Source organism: Dermacentor variabilis, chromosome 9, assembly GCF_050947875.1.
Source record: "Dermacentor variabilis isolate Ectoservices chromosome 9, ASM5094787v1, whole genome shotgun sequence".
NCBI classification, from domain to species: domain Eukaryota; kingdom Metazoa; phylum Arthropoda; class Arachnida; order Ixodida; family Ixodidae; genus Dermacentor; species Dermacentor variabilis.
Genome location: NC_134576.1, coordinates 87,867,176 through 87,888,771, shown reverse-complemented (window position 1 = coordinate 87,888,771; position 21,596 = coordinate 87,867,176). Strand labels below are relative to the sequence as shown.

The following is a 21,596-nucleotide window of genomic DNA, read 5'->3' as shown; positions in this document are numbered from 1 at the left end:
TAAACAGACGGTAGACACACAAAGAAAAATGCACGACACGTACACTTCTTTCTCCGTCCCTTGTCTTCGAGCTGAGTTTAGTTGGTAACCATAAATCCAATTAAACTAGCTAAGTTTGCAGTCCTAATTATTGAAGAGAGAATCCAACACTTTTACAAAGCCGGCGCGCCCATCCTTCCGACCGCGGCAACTGATACGCCTGTACAGTGAAATAACACCGATCGTCAGGTTCTGGAATGGTTGAGGGTGTTTATTTAGGACACGTACGCAATGTTACGCCAACATAATGGAGTTATTTTTGTCCAACACGGCAATCGCCTTCATCCTCGCAGTTTCATTTAGACACTGTACGCAGGGGACTTCTCTGTCAGTAACTTTTCGCGCGTTTATAAGGTTCTCGGCAGGCAAGCACCAGCAGATTTCCACGAGAATAACGATTATGGGAGTGGACACAGTATCCAACGGTGTAATATTCCGACGGTGTGTACGAGAATAACGATCACCTTCTAAATGGTGTAACAATACAAGGGTGTATATGAGAATGGTAACTTTCTAAAGGGTGTATGTGAGAATGACAACTTTCTAAAGAGTGTAATACTGAAGGTGTGCCTGCAAGAATGTAAATGAGAATAACGATTACTCCCAAAACGGTGTAACATGGGCACGGGTGCATACGAGAAAGGCGTTTCGTTGTCGAAATTTGCTCCACAAAGAGTGTAACGTTTTTAGGGCTCGCACATGATGTTATCACAGCTCTTCAATCACTCCATGTGGCAATGACCCCCCCCCCCCCACCCCGGACGCTCAATTCACGAATGAGAATTAAGGCCATACTTGATATACCTGCGGTAGAAAATTTAACAAGATCAGTATGGCAAATTAGTTCGGCGGAATTCTGCAAGGTGGAGGGGGAGGTTCATGAACGTAAAAATTAGAGTTTTTTAGATTATGGGGCCTCAACTCTTGCGTCCCCTTAATCGAAAACTCTCTATTGACATCCACCCGTATGTAGCACGAAGCTACAAAGGAAAAACGCACGGGTTTCTCAGAAACAAAAGCTTCGTAGTTGAGGAAAAATGTGTGGGTTTCCTTCGTAGCTTTCGTGCTATATTCGGGTGGATGTCAATTTTTCCGTTCGCGAACGAGATCGGTTGCACACACCGCACAAATACCTCGACAAGACGAGACGAGGGAGCATCTCGTCGTGTGGTGTGTATTTGAGCAATTGTTCATGTTAATAAAAATCCAAGAACTAGCCCACCGAGATGCCTTAGAGAACTAAACTACAAGAAGCGACGCGCGGGCGAGCAATGAAATTGCGCACTCTATATAGTGCGTAATATTGCGACGAAACGATAATCGTCATCGCTGTTCCGTGCACCGCACATGTGTCGCTGGCGAAACGAAATGGCCACGATATTTGTGACTTTTACCTTAGCGTGACAAGATGACTGCCTAAAGTCTGCATAATCTTTCTAGAGCTTCTCATGTAAGCCCCCCCCCCCCCTCCGACAATGAAATGGATCACGGAAGATGCTCGGAGCTTGAAAGAGAATCAGTCAAATGAATACGGACCCTGTCCACTTGATTTGATATACATATACGGCCAAAAGATGTGTCGCTATTTCCCTCGTTCTTTTAAAGTAGCACGCAGTTGAGTCGTCATGATGCGAACGACCGCCACGTACACTTTTCTGTCCTATCCCGGATCACTTCACGGGGAAACCGTAGAGACGGGCACTTCACAAAAAAAAAAAAAAAAAAGCGCGGAGACCCCCCCCCCCGTTTTTTTTTTTTTCAAACGAACCAAATAAACTTTCTCGACCAACAATGGAAGGCAAGGAAAGAAAAAAAGACAAAATGGCAGCAACGGCGACGTCGTTCGTGCTTCTGAGGGGCCCACGTAAGTAAGGCGGCTGCCGAACCAACGCGCGTGCAGACGGCGTCTTCTCTCTTCACAATCTATGGGGGTGGCGGCCATGCCGCTGTGCTCTCGTATGTACTACGTCCTTCAGATCTGGTTACGCCCACGTTTCCCTGATGACTTCACCGCGCGGTCTCTCTCTCCCTCTCTCTCTCCGGCGGCAAAAACGAAATAAGAAATTCGTCAAATGACAATGAGATAAAAAAAGAAGCAAAGACACCATGCAGCTTCGACACGCACGAACGGCCGCTTATAAGGAAACCGGCCTTCCCTCCCTCAGCCTTCTCTACCGTTGTGACGTTGTTTTTGTTTGCGGCAATCACGCCCTCGGCATGTACGCAAATTCGAAACGGCGGGCGACAAATCGGTTATCGCGGTGGCTCCGCGGGAGCGCATGCGTTCTTTTAGAGGTTACGCGATACGTGTGCAGCGATCCAGACGCCGCGGCCGATATTTTATGTGCGCCGGGCAAAGTGGACGCCATCGCCCGACTACCGCCCTATTAAGGTCGATTACATGCGCTCCTGCACGAAGAGAGTTATGCAGCCTTCCTGGCGTTCAGTCCGTCTGCTTCGCGGCTTCTCGCGTCGTCTGCTCAGATTGCGGGCGAGCGAGCGCGTATCGAAACGTGGACGCAGGCGTAGTACGACCGCCCGCACGAACTGTTACACTGGTTGTAACAAGCAGGCCAATGGTCAACCCACATCCTCCTAATATATATATATATATATATATACACACACACACACACACACTCTGTATCTGTGCCCGTACCACAGAAATTCCGTCGTCTTCAAGGTGCTTTTCATGTACACGGTAAGAACCATATTTCGGGGCAGGACAACGACAAGCCAATGGTGGCGGAAGGAAAAAAGTTGTCTGTACTCTAGAAACAATGATGTTAATGTGCGCGGCGGTAACAGATTATTTCGTTTTGAAGATCTATTAGCATATGGAAAATATTCGCATTTCACCTGTCGCCACTCCTTTATTCGTGCCTACGCGTTTTTTTTGTTTTTTTTTTTTGTTAGCAGCGAGCAAGAAAAAGATGTGAGATGTGCGCTCAAGACGAACTCCACAAAGTGGCGGCACAGTATAGATATAGCCACCATAGCCATAGTTCCAACGACGACCGTTTCTAATTGCTTTGCCGATGACCTCGTGCAGGCAGGGAACTTACAGGTGGACGTGGTCAACCACACGGTACTTAAGTTTACATTAGTATTCCACCGAAACAATGCGAATTGTGACCAGCCGGTAGCCTTCGAGCGAATGACAATGTCGTCAAGCGCACCAAAGGAGCGCATGGAACCCCCTTTCCAGCGCGACCAGAGCCACCATTTAGAAATGGAAATCACATTACGAACAGAAGGCGAGTAAATGATACAGATGCACAAGTTTTCGCTTTTTAATGAAATTTTTAAAAATCTCTTTATGCTCTTGAACTTATCTTTTTCAATGTAACAGTGGAGTAAAGTGCATAGTAACCTAAATAAAAACAAGCAATGAACTAAAGGATATCGAAGGACCAATCGACAACATGCTTCTCACGCAAGACGTATCAAAGGTCGTCTCAACGATAGCAATGCGTGAACCCAAGTTACCGAAAAAAAAATAAAATAAAAACATGTTCCTGGTCCACGGTGAACTCACAGACAGACTTGTTAGAGAAATCGCAGCCGGATGTGATCTATAGATTACAGAACCTTTTTTCTTTGCTCAAATAAAAGCGCCAGAAAATACAGCCACTGTTTTTCGAGAGAATAGCGTGAAAAACACACACACACACACACAAAGAAAGAAAGAAGAAAATCAAAATAAAGGAATGCTATTCCCAGCACAATATTCGCAGCACAGACGGATGTGGTCGTAATGTCGTCTGTTTAAATAATGTTAAAACAGACGACGGTTGCGATATATTGCCACGTCGGACGCGAACCACCACCATCAGCTTGGAAGGGTGATTCGTACAACTATGCATAAGGCGGCTCGTCGCGTTCGAATACTGGATGGAAGCCAGCTTGTGCTGTTAGCAACTATTTGCAAGGGAGAGCAACCACCTGCTTAGTTCAAAACGTAACCGCATGCTAAGCCTGTCTGCAAGCGCCAAACGAGGTGACTTCAAGGCGGAAATGCAACCGCCAACAAGGAGGCTGCTTCGCTGCGAGCACAACCACGTCGTAACGACACTGCTCATCTGGACACAGCCGGTCGGCGGCTGCTCAGGAAGCCAGCAGCACCATCACTGGCCAATGCACATCTGCAAGAAAGGACTTCGCCATACACAGTAGAGGCGAGCGCCATTGTTGAAATCGTTATTATCCACAGGCAGAGAGGCGTCCCGGAAAGACTATTGAGGATGCGGTCAGCGGGCGCGCACGGGGCTGTCGTCTGTTCCCATGGTGGCAGAAGCAGACGACAGCGTGCGATACACTGTTATGCCTACGGCGAACCATCGTTTGCCCGGAAAGGATGCGCAGACGTCGCTGGTGACGCATCGAGTGCTAGAGAGTCCCAGAAGCGAGAAGAAGACAAATTCTATTGTTATACGCTCGTCGTCGCCATTGGTGACGCATATACAAGCAGATCGGCGCACTGTCTACAACGCTATTATTAACTTGGTCCGAAGCTGCAAACAAAGGACATCGACAGGGACTGCGCTGCCTCCGAACGCTCAGATGAAGCCGCGAAAGTAGGGGACACTATATACTAGGCGAAATAGCATATACAGCGACACTATATGCGAAAGCAACAAAGGCCCCGCTACGGGAAAAACTGCTGCCGCAAGAACAAAACAAAGAATTGGACTAGGGGGAAAACGCACGCGGTTATCTATATATACGGCACGCAAAACTCGGACACCCCTGGCATCTTTCAAGCTCTTTGTGTGCGAAGCAGGGAAGAAAAAGATGGATGCTAACGCGCTCCAAGCACGTGGATACACAGCAGAAACTACGAACGGGGAGGGGGGGGGGGTAAGGAAAACGGAAACTGCGGAAAACAAAAAAGTGTATATAAGAAAATGAGCGAAGCGATGGCTAGGAAACCGAAACCAAGCGAAGGCCGCACGCAGCACGGACGCCGCCACAGAGGCTTATAGACTCGACACACATTTTTTTTCTCCCTCCTTCATCTTCTTCTCCTGAGCAAAGTATTTTCGCGAAACTCGGACGTTCCTCCTTTCAACTCACGAGCAGCGCCACAGAAACGAAACAGATACATCAAGAAGAAAGAAAACGACTATAACGCCGCGTTCGAACGCGCTCTCCTACTGACCACTTCGATGCGTCCGTCGGCATTCGGAACACTGACGCGACCGCACGCGTGTACAACAACGAACAGAACCGTTACACGCACAGCCGCACGCATGCGCGCAATCCTTGCGTCAACTGCACTGGTACCGAGTATGACACAGTTAGCAAAGGCGGGCGGAGAACTGCCTCTTGCCCGTGCTTTGCGCTGATGACGATAACGGTCTCTAATGGCAACCCCTTCTTGCTAATCGCGTTTTCCAAGCAAGTACGAACGTTTGGAAACACTTGTGCTTTTAATTCGATAAAGTTCGCCTGCCAATGCCGCCCCGGCGTCAGCGACTTATCGCGACGCCATGACACAGATCACCATTTACTGACGTCGTACAGCAATAAAGTTAGGTATGCAACTGAGACGGAAAACCAGTATCTCGTGAACAAAAAAGAAAGAAAAAAAGAGAGAAAGAAAAGAAAATTGTCTTGTGCACTCGTCGCGTTACTTTTTTTCCTCCTCAGTTAAGAAGCAACTTGCCAAAGAAAATTTTGCACTATGCGTGGGATGGCGTTGCTCATAAAATATAGACAAATAGTGCTTAGTGCGTCTATTGGCAGTGCTCGCGCGTGACTTGTCGCGGCGATCACAAAAAACGTAGCGACCCAATGTATCATGACGTCGCAACACCTCCTCCATGGGTACGGAAACCGAGACCGATTCGTGGAGGTAGTAAATTATTTAAAGCGCTCTGACGCTTTCCAGAGTTTCCCCCTTTTTCCTTTTTTTTTTCTCTGGCTCAGACAGTCTGGACGTCCGTTTAGCGCAACAAAATGACAAGTCGAGAATGTCATCGAGCACTCCTAAAAAAGCAATTTCATGTTATTATTAATTTTATTTTGTTTGCCTGCAGCATCAAAGTAACAAATGCGTGTCCCCGCACAGCATATAAAGCTAGAACACTGTATACATTGGCTGAAGAACACAACATCAATACTTTTTTGGGGGGCGAGTTGGTTGAACATCTTGAACATATGGGCAAGAGCCCAAACAGACGACCACAAGAAGGGAGACATCGCTTGTGTTCACGTGTCTCCCTTTTTGCGGTCGTCTGTTTGCACTGTTACCCGTATATTTCATAAAGAAAGAACACAAACACGCGTGCTTTTCATTTGTCCATTGTTTTTATAATGGCCTGTGTATCGCCCACATTGCGATCCGCCCATGACAACACTTGTCTGAGAAATGACGTCAGTGCGACGACTTCGACAAAGGACGGCGCGATAATCAACGAGAGATTTCAAGTTGGCACCGACATTGTCTATTTTTCTGACTATTTTTATCGCTTATACTCAACCTCGCCGTGCGCATACAACAGAAATACGGCGCCATGAGTCTGCAAGTAAATTCAGCTTGATCGACTTAGGCCCATACTTTCTTCGTTATAGCCCGTCTGCTAGCGTCTCTTCAAGTTCGCGACATCCGACTGAACGACCGCTGAGGTCACGTGCTCGTCACCTTCGCTGGCGAGGTCCTGTGGAGGCGCACAAGAGCGGGAGGTTTGGGCGAGTATGTATTATATAGAGTTACTGTATATTGGTAGCATATACACTAACTCTAGTATTATATGACGCTTGGTTGACATTAGGGCAACTGCAGTGCAAGTACAGGAAGGGAGAAGAAACGAGAGCCAGAGAGCGCTGCTTTTGGACCATGCCAATTCCGCCCTCTTCCATTGCCTTGGATGACGTCCTTACTCTCCGACTGGCATAACGGGAAAGCATCGGCTCGTTGGTTATTCACTGTCAGGCGGGAACGGAACTAATAACAAGGACGAAGTGAAGACACATGAAAGGACGGCACGCTGTGCAGTGTGCCGTCTTTTATCGCTACGAAAATTATACGGGCACTCCGGGCAGATTTTCGCCGTTGTCGTCGCCGTGAGGTTTCGCGTAAAATCCAACTGCAATAAGATAGCGTCTTGCGCGCCATATGCTGTAGTTGCGAGGCAGAGCGTGCAAGGGTGAGCCGAGAAGGTCGGTGCGTGGCTTGATGCGCCCTGTCCTCCCGCGCGCGCCGAATGTTGGAGGTCACGTGATGAATCGCGCGCTAGGTGTACGAGGGAGTCGGTAAAACGCGATCAAGCGCGCTCTCTGAAAGGGGGGGGGGGGACAAGTAAGCGCGCGTCTTCTTTAGCCCGGCCGTGGTTGTGCATGGCTGTCCGCATGCAAGGCTGAACGCATACGTGCCCTATCTTGCAGGTAATCGACGGCGGATGCATAAAGCTGGGTGAGCCGAGATGGCTGGTCGGTTCATGCGCGCTAGTTACATGTATATGGTAACTGCACCTGCGATACATTAGTGGTGCCCCCAGGTTGAAGAATCTCTCCTTTACGCCTCTAGGCACGCCGTCTTTCCCGCTCGCCTAGTGTTGGAGTTGGAAGCCGCGTGATCTAAAGTTTCGGAGACGCGTTGAAGCGAGGGACTGCGCGAAGCGTTCGTCTCACCGAGGCCGCCGCTCTTAATCGCGCCGGCGTTGTGACAGCGATTGCTGGCGGTCATCGAGTGAGATCTGTTCACGTTTGCCTGTACGCGCGTGACACCGTGCTTGCTAATTAGCGAGCGAATATTTATTGCAATTTATACGGCCGACAAAACTACGAACCTTACTCGGTGCAGTTGTCTAATACTTTGCTATCGCTATGAATGATTCGCCTGTCCGGCGAAACTGCGGCTTCATTGAGACGGTTTTATACTACTGACCATGGGGCTGAACCTGGTTAACCCTACAGAGAAGGGGAGGTTACCACCGTTTTCGAGTTACTATATTATATTACTCGAGTCGGGGGATGAGTGTGCGAGAGCCCCCCTCCCCCCGGACTTCTGGACACGCCAGTGTCAATGACAAGCACAAAGTAGCCTTTTCAGTCAGTGTCCTTTGTCCTTGTGATTAGCAAAAAACCTTCCTACTTAAAAAGTACCATAAGTAGCACAGACACGGCTGACTTCGACAGCAGGCGCGTCCGCCCAAAAGAGCGAGCTTGGCTCGGCTTTCAGGGCGCAAGTTGGCGCAGTGGACTGTTTGTCAAATGAATAACTTAGGTCGGCTTGCAAGAACACGCGGTAATACTCCTGCAGGCAACAAAGTTGCGTTCGCGTTCGTCGAGCTCAGTCATCCTACAAGCTGCCACCGTCGCGTAGCGACATACTATATGGGGAACTTCCTGCGCAACACGCTGCTGCCATCACAAGGAGCGCTAGTCACTCCTCCCCCCCCCCCCCCCACCCGATTCCCTCCATCTTTCCTACCCTTCTCTCACTGTCTTTCTCAAACACGCACACGACATCGCTCCGAGAAACGCGCACGTTCCTAGAAACTCTCCATTCAAATCGCGCGCCACGTGCCCGACTTGTAGCGCAGCTGCGCTCTGTCACGCGTTTCACTCTATGGAACGGGTGCCAGCCGCTGCTCAGGTCGCCAGACGTGGACGCACGCGAGCGCTGCATTCGAGGACTGGGGAGTGTGTGTGTGTGTGTGTGTGTGTGTGTGTGTGTGTGTGTGTGTGTGTGTGTGTGTGTGTGTTTGTGCGTGTGTGTGTGTGTGTGTGTGTGTGTGTGTGTGTGTGTGTGTGTGTGTGTGTGTGTGTGTGTGTGTGTGTGTGTGTGTGTTGTGTGTGTGTGTGTGTGTGTGTGTGTGTGTGTGTGTGTGTGTGTGTGTGTGTGTGTGTGTGTGTGTGTGTGTGTGTGTGTGTGTGTGTGTGTGTGTGTGTGTGTACGAGAACGTGCGGTAAGGCAGTCATAAAGGGCTATAAATTGGCGCTAAAACGCGAGAACTGAGGCGACAAAAGGCGTCTCCCCGTGCACGCGCGCAAGCAGCTTGCGGGAACCGATCGCCCTGCAGCTGCTTGACGCAAGCTCCCAGGGGGCGCTGCACGCAGCTACAGATTAGACTACAGGTGCGGCTTTGGTCGCACGTCATTATGCTCACCCCGAACAAACAAGCGAAAAAGAAATACACTTCGTTTGTCTGTTTGTTGCTTTGGGTTGCTCGGCCCTTCCGTTCCTTTTTCTTTTTTGACCACATCTATAACATATGCACGTACTAAAAGGCGCGCTTTCTTTAGTTCAATGACGCCACTAAAATATTTCACACCACGCGCCGCTTAAAAATACCGCCGCAATTGGTTAGCGTTATCGTCGTGTAATAAATAAGCGCTGGTCGCTTGTTCCTACGGCCGCACTAAGCGCTTAGGAGCTCAAGATTCCAGGAAAGCACGAACTTCCAGGAAAAGGTCCGCGATACGTTGGGGCCCGTTTAGCGTAATTGAAAAAAAAAAAATCCCGGGCAGTTTCGCCACTGTCCTTCAACACGGTGCACCAAACCGGGAAAGCTAAAAGGCTCAGAAGCCAAACCGCGTACTGCGGCGACATTCTAGTAGACGGAAAAGGAGTGTATTCTGGCTTTACACCCATACGGACACTTTACGCCCACTTGCATTACAAAGTGCACCTCCTCGCGTTCCGAAATGGCACACAAGTTTCGTCTTTTTTCTTTAGCTGCGAGAAACCGCTACAAAGAGCATGTACGCGAACAGCAGATACTTTGGCTTGTTGCGGAAGCATAATACGCGAAATGCTGTTAGTAGGCTTTTTCACTTTACTGGGGTGGAGGGGATGTTTGGGTACCATGCTAGTACCCGAACGTGGCGGCTACGATAACGTCAGTGAACCACATTACCACGCGTACGTTTTTCACCGAATAATCGTTGTTGTCGACTTGTTGATCAGCAAGACGCGCTCGTCTTGCTACTGTGATTCTCGTTATACGCATCTTCTCGACGTGCTAGAACCCCAAGATGGCGGCCCCGATGACGTCAATGCAAACAGTCTATAACTTCAAGAGCAGTAGTAAGAAACACCACTATGTACTGCGTTTTACACACAGCGAGCACCGCAACGAAAGCTAGGCTTCACCCACTGCTCGCATGCACGACCAATAAGATATTGCGTCGCGCACGACACATATAGGTACGCGTCGTGTAATTCGACGCAACATTAAGTCTCACGATTTCATGTCGCAAAATGTAACGTGGCTACAACACGGAAGGCGTCGCAGATCTGAACCCAGTTACCACCGAGCGAGCGGAGTGACACGCCCTCTGCGACAAGTGGCCACAGCACACCGCTTGCGAATAAAACATAGTGCGTCGCATGTGCGCTGTATAAACAACACGTTTTCTGACGAAACCCTTACACCCACAAGTTGCAGTGACACACGAAGTAGTCATTCAGTGGCCAACGTCGCAGATCAATTACAACTGCATAGCGAAACACACGGAGTTGGACTTGCATTACTGCACTACAGTATGGAACCAGTGAAACGGGGTATAATTCCGCGGCATCATGGCGACTGCAAACCTACACGCTATTCGAAGACAACCTCCACCCCTGCCTTTTGCTCCCTTCGCTCGCGCAAGCGCCAAGAGACGGCGGCGAGTCGAATCGGCAGCCGCAATAATCCGAGTATAAGGAATGCCGACGGTCGCAACCCCTTCACCGCCCAAACCACGATCCGGCAGACGGCTTGGCTGCCACAGCGGAGTAATCCTGCTCTCCTGGCAAACGCGCTCCACGTTCCAGGCAATTAACTAACAGGAATCAGCGTTATTATACGACGAGGTACGCCGGGAGGGCAGCGAAACAGCGGGAACTGGACACACAACCATGCGCGAGCGGCAATGAGGGGAAGTGCGCGCATAAATAGTCCGGAAAATGCTCGGGGGGGCAGGGGGAGGGGGGGGGGGACTGGCACGGCGGCTATGGAAGCGCGCAGGCAGGCCACCGGGGCACGCGACGCGCCGGGCGTTCGGCCTTCGCCGCCGGCGACGGGCCTGCAGGGGGCGTCGGCGCTGCTTTCGGGGTCGAAGGGGGGTTGGGGGGAGCGGTTGCTTGCCCGAACCCTGGCCTGCAGAGGCAGCCATAGAGAAGTCTGCGATACTCGGAGGGGAGGGTACTCAGTTTGTCCACTGCAAGGCTCCGCGCTTCTTACACGAAAAAAAAAAAATGAATGACGCAATCCGCGCGCATTTTGTCCTTTATCACTGATCGTCAGAATCGCAGGCAGAAAAATCAGCCCTCTCCCCCCCCCCCCGCTCTTTTTTTTTTCTTTTAAAGCGAAGATTTCTTTTGCCTCTTCCATGGCCTTTTTCACTGCTGATGCTGCCTTGCACGCCGCGTCGGGAGGGGGGTAGGGGGGTGGCTGAGAGCTCAAGGCAGGAGTGAGGGAGATGAGATAGGCGACGTCAAGGATGTTTCGGTAGAGTGGGATCACAATGCCCTTTGGACGACGTAATTAGGCGCGACCTCCCCCCCCCCCCCCCCCGCTAAAGCATTGCAGGAGCTGCCTCGCTTTCCTCCTTGCTCACGCACAACAGCAACCACATTCAAGCGAGGAGGCAGGGAGAATGTCAGAGACAGAGTAGAGAGTGACAGAGGAGGCAGGGAACGGGTACAACCAGATCCCATACCGACACATTGCTCATTTGGCTCTCCTCCAGTAAAGGAATTAGTGAATTAATGACATGTCTCTCTCTGTGTTTTGTGTACTACGAGGGCAAACACAAGTGGTGCAGGAAAGGTAAATTTAACATTACATAACTATTGTTTGCCGTTAACATCACCGTCAAATACCGTCAATGCACGCAAGCAGCACAGAAAGCTTCACTTAAATCAGATTCCCACAGTCAGCATATTCCCATAGGATCAGCATATTTTTTTTTTGGACCTATTATCTTTTTGCTTTCAATGAAGGTGCAAGCTATCTAAATCCTAGAAAAACCTGCTGCCAAGCACCAGAGTGCCCTAATTTACTATAACACTAGTTCCTACGAATCAGTTTCAGTAAGCAAGTGTTCAGTGAGTCATGACATCGTGTTGACCCTCTCTGCCCCTGAGATGGCTGAAGCTAGCATGTGCAAGCGGTGTCAAAAGAAACGCATGCAGCACTCTCTTTTTTCTTAATGAATGTCATCGTAGCTAGCCTTACTACCACATGAAGTCCGCAAGTTCTGCCCTTTTTCAAGGTGTCAATGATGCCAGTTCTGGCATTTCAAGACCAACTTTAATATCAAATTAAAGCATGCTATAGGTATGTTTCCCGATATTCATGCTTTATGTCATTCTTTTGAGTGCGAGGAAAGTGTAGTAGCATTTCTGCAACTTCCAAAGTGTGTGTAAGCACTCCTTTAAGCTGCACAAATGATAAGGAAAGGTAGGAGACCACACACGAGAGCAGACTCGCAACCAAACTAAATATCTGAGATCATTTACGGTGACAGCATTTACGGCGCTCCCACACTGGATACCACCACTTTCTCAATCTTCACTGACATTCACACATCATCTCTTTCCACTACAGTGTTGCCTGCTGTCGCCTTAAAAATACATGCATAACACCACCACTCTCACAGCCTACTTGTCACACAATACCCTGCACAAGTTACCCATGATAAATGTTGCTCGCTAGCTCAGGAGTTAGTGCACCCAAATTCCTAGAGAACTGCCCGTTGTTGCAGGGGGCAGGAGTCCAACACTTTTGGTGGTGATGGTCAGTTAGTCCGGTGTCTTTCTTGCGCTCTAAGTTTTCTAATAATGCGTTACCAACTAGCCCACTTATCAATCCTATTAAAATTCAAGTTCACGAGTGCAATATTGCTCTAGAACAGGTCTAACTTCTTGCATGCAGCAGAATTGGTTCAAGAGCACAGAGAGAGGACTCGGGCGACAGTAAATAAAACACGTTTCACCAACAGTGTTTAACAATTTTCTCAGGTCACCTTCCCGTGTTCCTGATACTGCTTACAGAAAAGCAGGCAACTGTTTTCACCAGTAGCAGCATCAGCAGCACAAGAAAAAATTAAGTTTTGTACAAAGTGCGCAGAAGTAACTGCAAATGCTTCTGAACAGCATTTTAAGACAATAGGTACACAGAAGATCTAATGCCTGTCAAACTGCAAACACAACATGTACATGGAGCATCTAGCACTATTCCTAAGGAAACTGTCACAAGAGCCGTTCCATCAAGGACTGAAGCTCCTGGACATCCTACTCCTAGTATTCATTGTCCCCGTTTCTTTTGTTTCCTCCTTAATGCCAGAGATGACGCATGCCATCTTGTTCCTCTGACATGTGCTGGGCAAATCAAAGTGATGCGGCCAAATACCGCTTACAGCAAAGCCCAGAGTCAGGGAACTGTGGGTGTCCTATAGCAAGTGCAGAGATCTTGGGTTATAAATAAAAATGTACATTTCTTTAACTTCTGGATTAGGCATGTGGGATCTTTTCGCTGCAACGTAAAACACGACATGGTGGTTGACCATGCAATGGCCTTTACAAATCTTTGGCTTGATGTTGGCTTCAACTGTTGCCTGCAATACGCATCTTACTCTACTTTATCACTGCCTATTGGTTTATAGCTACACTTGCTTCTTTATAATTGTTTGTTTTGTATAAAAGTTCTTATAATTCAGCCCTATTGTCACTTATATAATTAGAATGTTGCTCTATAATGACATACTGAAATAATTTATTTTGCTACTTTTTGCTACCCTGCAACATAGCCAATAGAAATTTTAAAACAAAGCTTGCTTTGTGAACCTTCCCAAACTTTCCTGACTGGCTGCAAGCTGGTTGAGTGCTGCTGCTGCTGTCTCGGCAAATAGCTAATACTTCAAAGAAAAAAAAAAGAAAATTGAATTACGTGCCCAATGCTGGGATCAAACCTCAGCCTCCTAGACATAGCTCTCTAATGCTATAACCATTAGGCCACAATGGCACGTAAACTTGTATCGTGCCAATGCACTCTACAGTGAACTCTAACTCGAGTGAACTTCAAGGGATCCAAGGAAATAGTTTACTTAACTGAAAGTTCACTAAACTGAATGTTCACTAGAACACGGAACAGCATAGGGCACAGCATGCAGATATCGAGTCAAAAGTATGAAATGCAATTTATGGAGTAATGTACATCAATATATACAAAGTCTACAGCAGCCACGTTGTTCCCTATCTCATTTTGAAAAAAAAAAAAAAAAAGAAATATAATTTTCAGTTACACTGGTGCTCTTCAAGCACGAGAAGTAACAAAGCTGTCCAGAGAGTCATGTTTTTGTGCTTTACCTCTGGCACAGCTTGTTGCCAAGACACGAAGTCTCGCAACTTTCCAAAGCATCCTGCAGCCTCAGGCCTCAGCTAGAATTGCAGGATTTGAATCTAGCTCTGACACTGCGTCCTCCTCGTCGCATTCTTCTTCTTCGGAACAAACATTAAATAATTTCCAGATCTGACAGCTCAGCACAGGTAACAAGCTCACTGTCACACTGCACATAGCGGCCGCTGGAGGGGCAATTTGGGGGCGGCGGGCATTGGCGATGCCAGCACTGCAGGGAGCAAAACTGCATTGAACTGATTTCAGAAATGAGCACAGGTCCACTGATCAAGTTCGTTCAAGTGAAATATTCGCTAGTGAGAAATTCATTTACCTGAAAGATTTTTGCATAGAATGCACAGGAAAACCGCCGGGGATTTTCTAAAATTTCGTTATTCTGAAATATTCGTCAAACCGATGTTTGTACAACTGAGCGTTTGCTGTTGTTCTTTAAGATAATTGCTGTGTGTTGACGATGACAATGACAATTTCCATGCTATGGCAAATGTTCACAATGGGGGAATGGTCAAGAAGTGGGTGGTACGTTTATAATACATAAGAAGAAATTAATAAATAGAAGCCAATATAAAAGTCGTCACACTGTGTGGCACTAGTGCTCAAGAGTACCACGCATGCACGCCAGTTTCATTTATGCCAATGATGCAGGAATGAAATGGGCAAATTTATAGTACTTCATTAAACGCTTCACGAAAACTTCGCCGCATGGCATGGATGCCAAAATGTGCATTGGATCTGCATAATTTTTTGTGTTGGCAAAATGACAGCATCTATTGACGCTATCCAAAAATGACCGTTTTGCTGTCAGCGGCAAGAGTCGCATAAGAACACTATGAGCAGAAGCAGCTTATAACTAGTAATCATATAGAATGTAAATACGTAGCGAGTTTTTAGCAAGGGTTTGCTTACAGCCGTGTCCATTTACAGTGGCATTCCTGTAATTGCAGCCAGAAGTTGTTCGATGTGTTCACAGACAGAATCAATCATCACCTGACATGCGTGCTGATTGCCATAGAAATGTGGTTACCGATGGATGTTTTGCAATGCCGTACTAAACATACACCAGAAATCTATTCCATGTGGTCAGCCCTTTGGTCACATTTTGCATCAATAAGCAGTGGTAATGGTGTTTTGAAGGTTTCTGCTAATTAGCTTACTCTTTTTCAAACATTCATCCGAGAATTCATATTCATATTCACTCCTAGTGTGCTTTCAGCTTGCAATGCTTTTACACAGTTAAAATGACTTTTCCTGGTTTGGCACAATTTGCCTCGAACTACATCCCATCACACACACACACATCATGAGAAAACGACAGCACACACTTGTCCCGCGACAAAGGGAATAGCCTTGGTGATAAAATGTTAGCACAGCACAAGGTATTTGCTGCTCTGACAAAGACAAGTGTCCTTGTTGAAACGTCGGCTTTAGTGACGTTCCTTGTTCTACCACTGTGAATACCTTTAAGCCTCCATACCCTTGTGAACGTCCCCCCTACCAAAAACTTTAGACATCCTTAGTACATCATCATGGAATAAACACAAGCACATCTGCTGTGCTGGAACGCTTCTCCTGCTTAGGCCCAATGTGGCATTCATGTTCTCTACTGTCCACGATGTGCCCCAGAAAGACAAGAACTTGCTAACGCTCTCTGAGAACTGGACAATTGGCCGCTTTCTATGCAGGTGCTGCTGGAACATCTCCCCCATCGTTGTTAGCCCATAAAGCGGTGAAGGCGCTTTTGTGCTTCTTGAGGACAACGGGCTCGTGTGAACGTCTGTGACTATTAATGCAATTTACATTAGACCACGCGTGTCAGCGAATTCACCGCTAATTTCCTTCTTTCCTTCCCTCCTCTCTCTCCCTGTCATCTTTGTTTTCCCCTTTCCCATTCCGCCCGTGTAGGGCAGCCAACCGGACATTATTCTGGTTAACCTCTTTGCCTTCTGCTTTTCTCTTTCCTCCTCCCTTATGTTTTCTAGCACAAAACAAGTATGCACAGAGACCAAGATAGGACAAGTGCATAGCTGAAACTTGTTTATTTGAGGCATTGGAATTTGTACACACACACCATAGGGCAAAGAAACCTTCCTTTCTTTTCCTTTTTTTTTCTTGTTTCTTTGTTTGCCCTCTTTCTGCTTCTTTGCCTATCACCTCTCCACAAAAAAAAAAAGCTAGTACATTCTGGGGTTTTATGAGCCAAAACCACGACCTGATTATGAGAAGCTCCGGATTAATTTTGACCACCTAGGGTTCTTTAATGTGCACCAAATGCACGGTACACGGACGTTTTTTGCATTTAGCCTCCATCAAAATGCAGCCACCACAGCTCAGGATTCAATCCCAAGACCTCGTGCATATCAGCTCAACGCCAAAGCCACTACGCTATCACAGCAGGGTGTTTCAGTAAACGCTTATCCTGCTTCTTTGCCTTCCTCTGTTCTCGTTTTGTGCTCAAAACCGCGATTGTCGACACACGAGCCCCTTCCACAACTTGGCACGAGTGCAAATGCCCAGACCACGGATTCTCATGACAAGGAGAAGGGGGAAATGGCACAGACCTGTCGCGTGACGAGGGGGAGGAAGAGGAAGCGAAGAGGAGAGAAGACTTCTCGCTGGGGGCGCCCTCGGCCGTCTCCAACGTGGTGGCCTTCTGAGCAAACAGCGTCGAAAGGTCTTGTACTCCACGCCGACTCACGTCCACCACCTAAGGCACACATGTAAGAGAGGGAACAAGGAATGCCTTACTGGTTGAATAGTTACTTGCGGTTTAACATCCCGAAACAACACTTGGTAAGCGGTGCCATAAAGGAGCACTGTTGTCAAATTTTGTGAATTTCGTGGACCCTTGTAGCATCAGTACAAATTAAAACGTAGACAGGAACTAAATGATCAGAATGCCCGTTATGAGTAACTACATGGAAGGGCGACGTGTAATCCCTCTGTAGTCTGTTTGTAAACGTGAATGAAGTAGTCCCAAGTGTATATGTTTCGGAGTCTGAATTAACCACTGTTACAAAAGCAGCTGAAAGTGGAAACGTCACAATGCATTGGAGCAGTTTTGGAATTGTTGGCGCATGAATTTGCGCTGACAGCTGACAAGTGCTTTCTCGCTGATCCTCCAATGGAATGCAGCCACAGTGGCTGCAAACCAAACATGAGAACTTCTGCTCAAAAGAGAAGAGGTCACCTACTCAAAGCTTGCGCCAGCCTGCAGACTGCCTCCACCTACGGGCAGACGTAGCCTAACATATGAATTACTCCTGCAATTTATACTGCAGCCGATGTTAGTTTTGGACTTGAAAAAGAGTAACCAAAGTGTCAAGATTAACACAGCTGTTGCCATTATTTAAAGTTACAGAACAGCTACTACATTTAAAGGTGAAAATTCACTTCATTATAAAAGTTATCACAATTACACATTAAGCTTGTCACAAACATGCACGTTTACACAGAAGGTTAAGCAAGTGTTTTCAAGATGATGTTAACAGAATGATCTGTACAAATTTCATAATTTTACTCCATGTATATTACTGGCCATGAAAAATTTATGAAACCTGAAAAAAAAAAGAAAGAAAATAGAGTTCATGCAGAAACCACATACATCTGCACGTTAAACAGGCAGTCCATATTTACATGTGCAACAACTAGAACACACTCATAATATTTGAAATGAAGATAACATCTTTTAATGCCTCTTTGGGTCAGAAACATTAAAGGGGCCCTGAACCACCCCTCAGGCTTGGTGAAATAACATAGTCCGCGGGTAGCATACGCTGTTGTGAACATCTCAGTCAAGCTCTGCTGTCGTACGCGGTCTGTGGAGCTCGCAAGCGGAGCGCTAAGTCACCTTTTTCTCAAACGCTCTCGTTTCAAAAACACCATGATCCTCACTCTTTTCCGTGTGCTTTATTCCGTCATAAAGCATACGTCATAAAGCACAATATGCGGCTGCTATTGGTCGCTGTGCTCGACTGCACTGCGGCCGCCACGAGGTGCCGCCACTAGTCTAGTGGCTAAGCGCACTGCGGCTCTCTGAGGACAGCCGCGTTTCGCTGAGGTTTAGCACGGCATAGCCACCAAATTGGAAATTTGAACTGCGTGCCACGGTGACGTCTCCGCCGTAGCCTTCGCAGTGCAAGGCATTGGAGGAGGAAGGGGAGCACAGCTGAGGCCGTGTTTGATTGCCAATAACTCCGCTTCAGCTGAACGCATCGAAGTACTTTTTGCAGCAAAGTGGTTCTGAAATAGCCGATCTTCACTTCAAATGTCTTTCCCCACTTTGATAAAAAGTGGTTCAGGGCCCCTTTAAGTAGCAAGTGAATTTTCAGCAGAAACTCATGTTGAATTCCAATGGTGGAGTCTGAGCAGCCGAAGGACTCCGCGAGCGAGCACTCGACTCTGGCGCAGAGCAACGCCTCCAGATCCGCAAGTGGAACACAACCTGCGCCGCCGGAGCACGGCGGAAGCGGGAGTTCTATCACAGAGTTGCCCAGGATACCTTGCGTGTTGACATTTCCTTCCGCTGTTTGCTCCCAGCACCGCCGCACCGGTCACTTGTCTCTTCAGCGCCGTTCACCTGTTGTTTTTTTAAAAGTGCGGAATGGATATCTCGTCAAGCGTGCAGCAGCTTTTGCTTCCTCGCAAGTCGTGACCGGTGGCGCCTCCCAGCAGACAAACGTGGTAAAGGCAATACGTCACGCAGAGTTCCGGTCCACTCCGCCGATTTTGGCGGAGCATCTTTTTCTGCTCCACGGAGTGACTCCCGCTCTGAATCCCCTCCGACACTCTCATTGGAACACCTTACTCCCGCCCTCACTCTGCCATTGGAACAAACTTGCTCCGAAACGAGCAGAAAAACTTACTCCGACTCCGCCATTGGAATTCAACATCAAATGTGACTGAGTCACAGTAGAATAGATATTTGTATCTTCACATTCCTCTGTTTGTACAGCAGTGGTACAATTCTGGTAATGTATTAGGTGAACCGTGTTTACCTAATATACACAACATAATACACAACAATTTGTCACATTGCACACTGTATAACCCAGGAGAGATGATCGCTTACCTTTCCCCATTTGGCCTGAGAACTCAAGCTGATTGTACCATCAGCACAAGTTGCAATGCGAATGCGAAATATGAATTAGAAAAAAAAAAACTTGTAGTACTTCAGTTACATTAAGTGATTATACCAGTCTAGGGTGCAAAAGCTTTGCAGCCAAGTTTTTAAATGCATTGCGGTCTCATACTTCCATGCAGGTGTTCAAGACATATCATAGTCAGAAATGCATGCAAACTATAACATGCAAACATGCATCATAGGCCAGTGTAACGTAACAATTCTATACAAATGGCATTCATCTTTGCATACTATTAGTGGTCTGCGTTTTTATGCTGTCACTGACCACAGTCAAACCCAATTATAGTGAACTGAGGCACCGTAAATTATGTTCTATATCGACCACGAAAAGCTTATTAAGCAATGTTCACACAGAATAAATCCCTTACACTGAACTGGACATTGCATATATTAAACTCACAAAGCCTACAACCTGCACCATAAAACAGCCTGCAGTGACTTTTCTTTCGTTCTTCCTTTTCTCATATACTTTCTGGGCGTCTTTTTTTCTTTGTATGATAGGGCAGAGCATACTTGACAGCATGTTTGGAAGTAACCAGGTAGAGGGCTATACAATGCATAAACCTGATAAAGAGCTGTATATCATACCTGTTTGCTGTGTTGGTTGTTTATACGGCTGGTGTGTGTCACAAAAGTCTGCAGTATGGCGAAGTTTCCTAAGAAAAGGTGAGGCGTGCAGACCGGACACAAGAGAAGTGGACTTCTCTTGTGTCCTGTCTGCACACCTCCCCCTTTTTTTGCATAATGAATCTTTACCAACTAGCTCAGCTTTCTGTTGTTCCCAAGAAAATAGCTTTTTTTTTCGGTGAGTATACGCACGCCTCTGAAGAAGTATTCCTTCTCTAAGAGCAGAGGCGCAAGCCTACATGCACAGTTGTCTGTGCATGTATAAGGCCAGTGAGGTTGATCCTCAGAACACCCGAGCCATGTTGGGTTGTGTGTCTGTGGCTGTTGCCTACATGCACGCCTACGCCTATTGTTTGTGCTTGGGTGGTGCTACAACGCACTGTGTGCATTGTGCGTGGCTGTTTTGTTTATTATTAAACTCATGCGCCAAACAAGGTGTCCATCTGCAGAGTTTCTTTTTTGGGGGGGGGGGGGGAGGGTTACATGCCAAAACTGCTATCTTGTTATGAGGAACACTGTGGTGATGGACTTCTGGTTAATGTTCACCACCTGAGGTTCTTTAGCGTGCCCCCAATGCACGGGAAACATGCATTTTTGCATTTCGCCCCCACCGTAATGCAGCCACTGCATGCGGGATTTGATCCCGCAACCTCGTGCTTAGCAGCGCAACATCGTGGCTGCTAAGCCATCGTGGCAGGTCCGTGTGCAGAGTCTGAAGTGCAGTGGCAACACACTCAAACTAAGTGGAGCTGTGTGCTTAGGCAACTGCTGTGTTGTGTGTGATCAAACTGTTCACCAGTCAAGGTGACTGACCCCCAGTAGAGTGTGAAGCATGGTTGCAACCAACGCGCACATGTGCGCTTCATTTGTGCGTCGAGACGGCTCAAGGTGAATGCCAACACCTTGAAATGCTTATGAAATCCAATCGATCCAGCGCTCCTGCAGTCTGCTCTGAGGACAAGAAAGTAATGCTGGGCAACTCCTGAGCAACTCCTGTACATCCCGACATCAAACTCTATGGAAGCCCACTGCTGACTTTAATACACCAGCTTCAACGGTGACTACGAGTGGCATCAATGTGAACACTGTTGCTGCACTCAGTTTAAATTTACATACGTCACTCCCTTTATATTTAGAGGACTGCGAACTGTAAATATACTTTTTCGTTCACTTTAGCTTTTTCAAAACCAAACTAGCACCAAAATTTGCAGTTCATATATGATGTTACGATAGCAGGTCTGAATTGCTCTGCATGCACCTGTTCTTGACAATTGTCACATTCACAGATTGTTTTCTTTGTCTGCATAAATAATAGTTATCACTTAAGGATATAAGTTTTCTTTGCTTCAATACCACATTAAATTGTTGTCCTTTGTTTAGATCAGACCTTTGCCTTGTTCACAATGGCAACTGATGAAAGCCATGCACCAGACGTC

The 21,596-nt window shown here is 47.4% G+C and overlaps 1 protein-coding gene across 8 annotated transcripts in view; it reads right to left on the bottom strand.

Annotated features, from left to right (window-relative positions):
- ArfGAP1 (ADP-ribosylation factor GTPase-activating protein 1) overlaps nt 1-21,596 on the bottom strand; it is a 62,484-nt gene that overhangs the window by 13,289 nt on the left and 27,599 nt on the right. For all 8 annotated transcript variants that reach the window (XM_075668647.1, XM_075668654.1, XM_075668653.1 and 5 more), the window contains one exon: nt 16,952-17,097. In XM_075668647.1, coding sequence (XP_075524762.1) covers nt 16,952-17,097 — 146 coding nt within the window. The remainder of the gene's footprint in view (nt 1-16,951; nt 17,098-21,596) is intronic.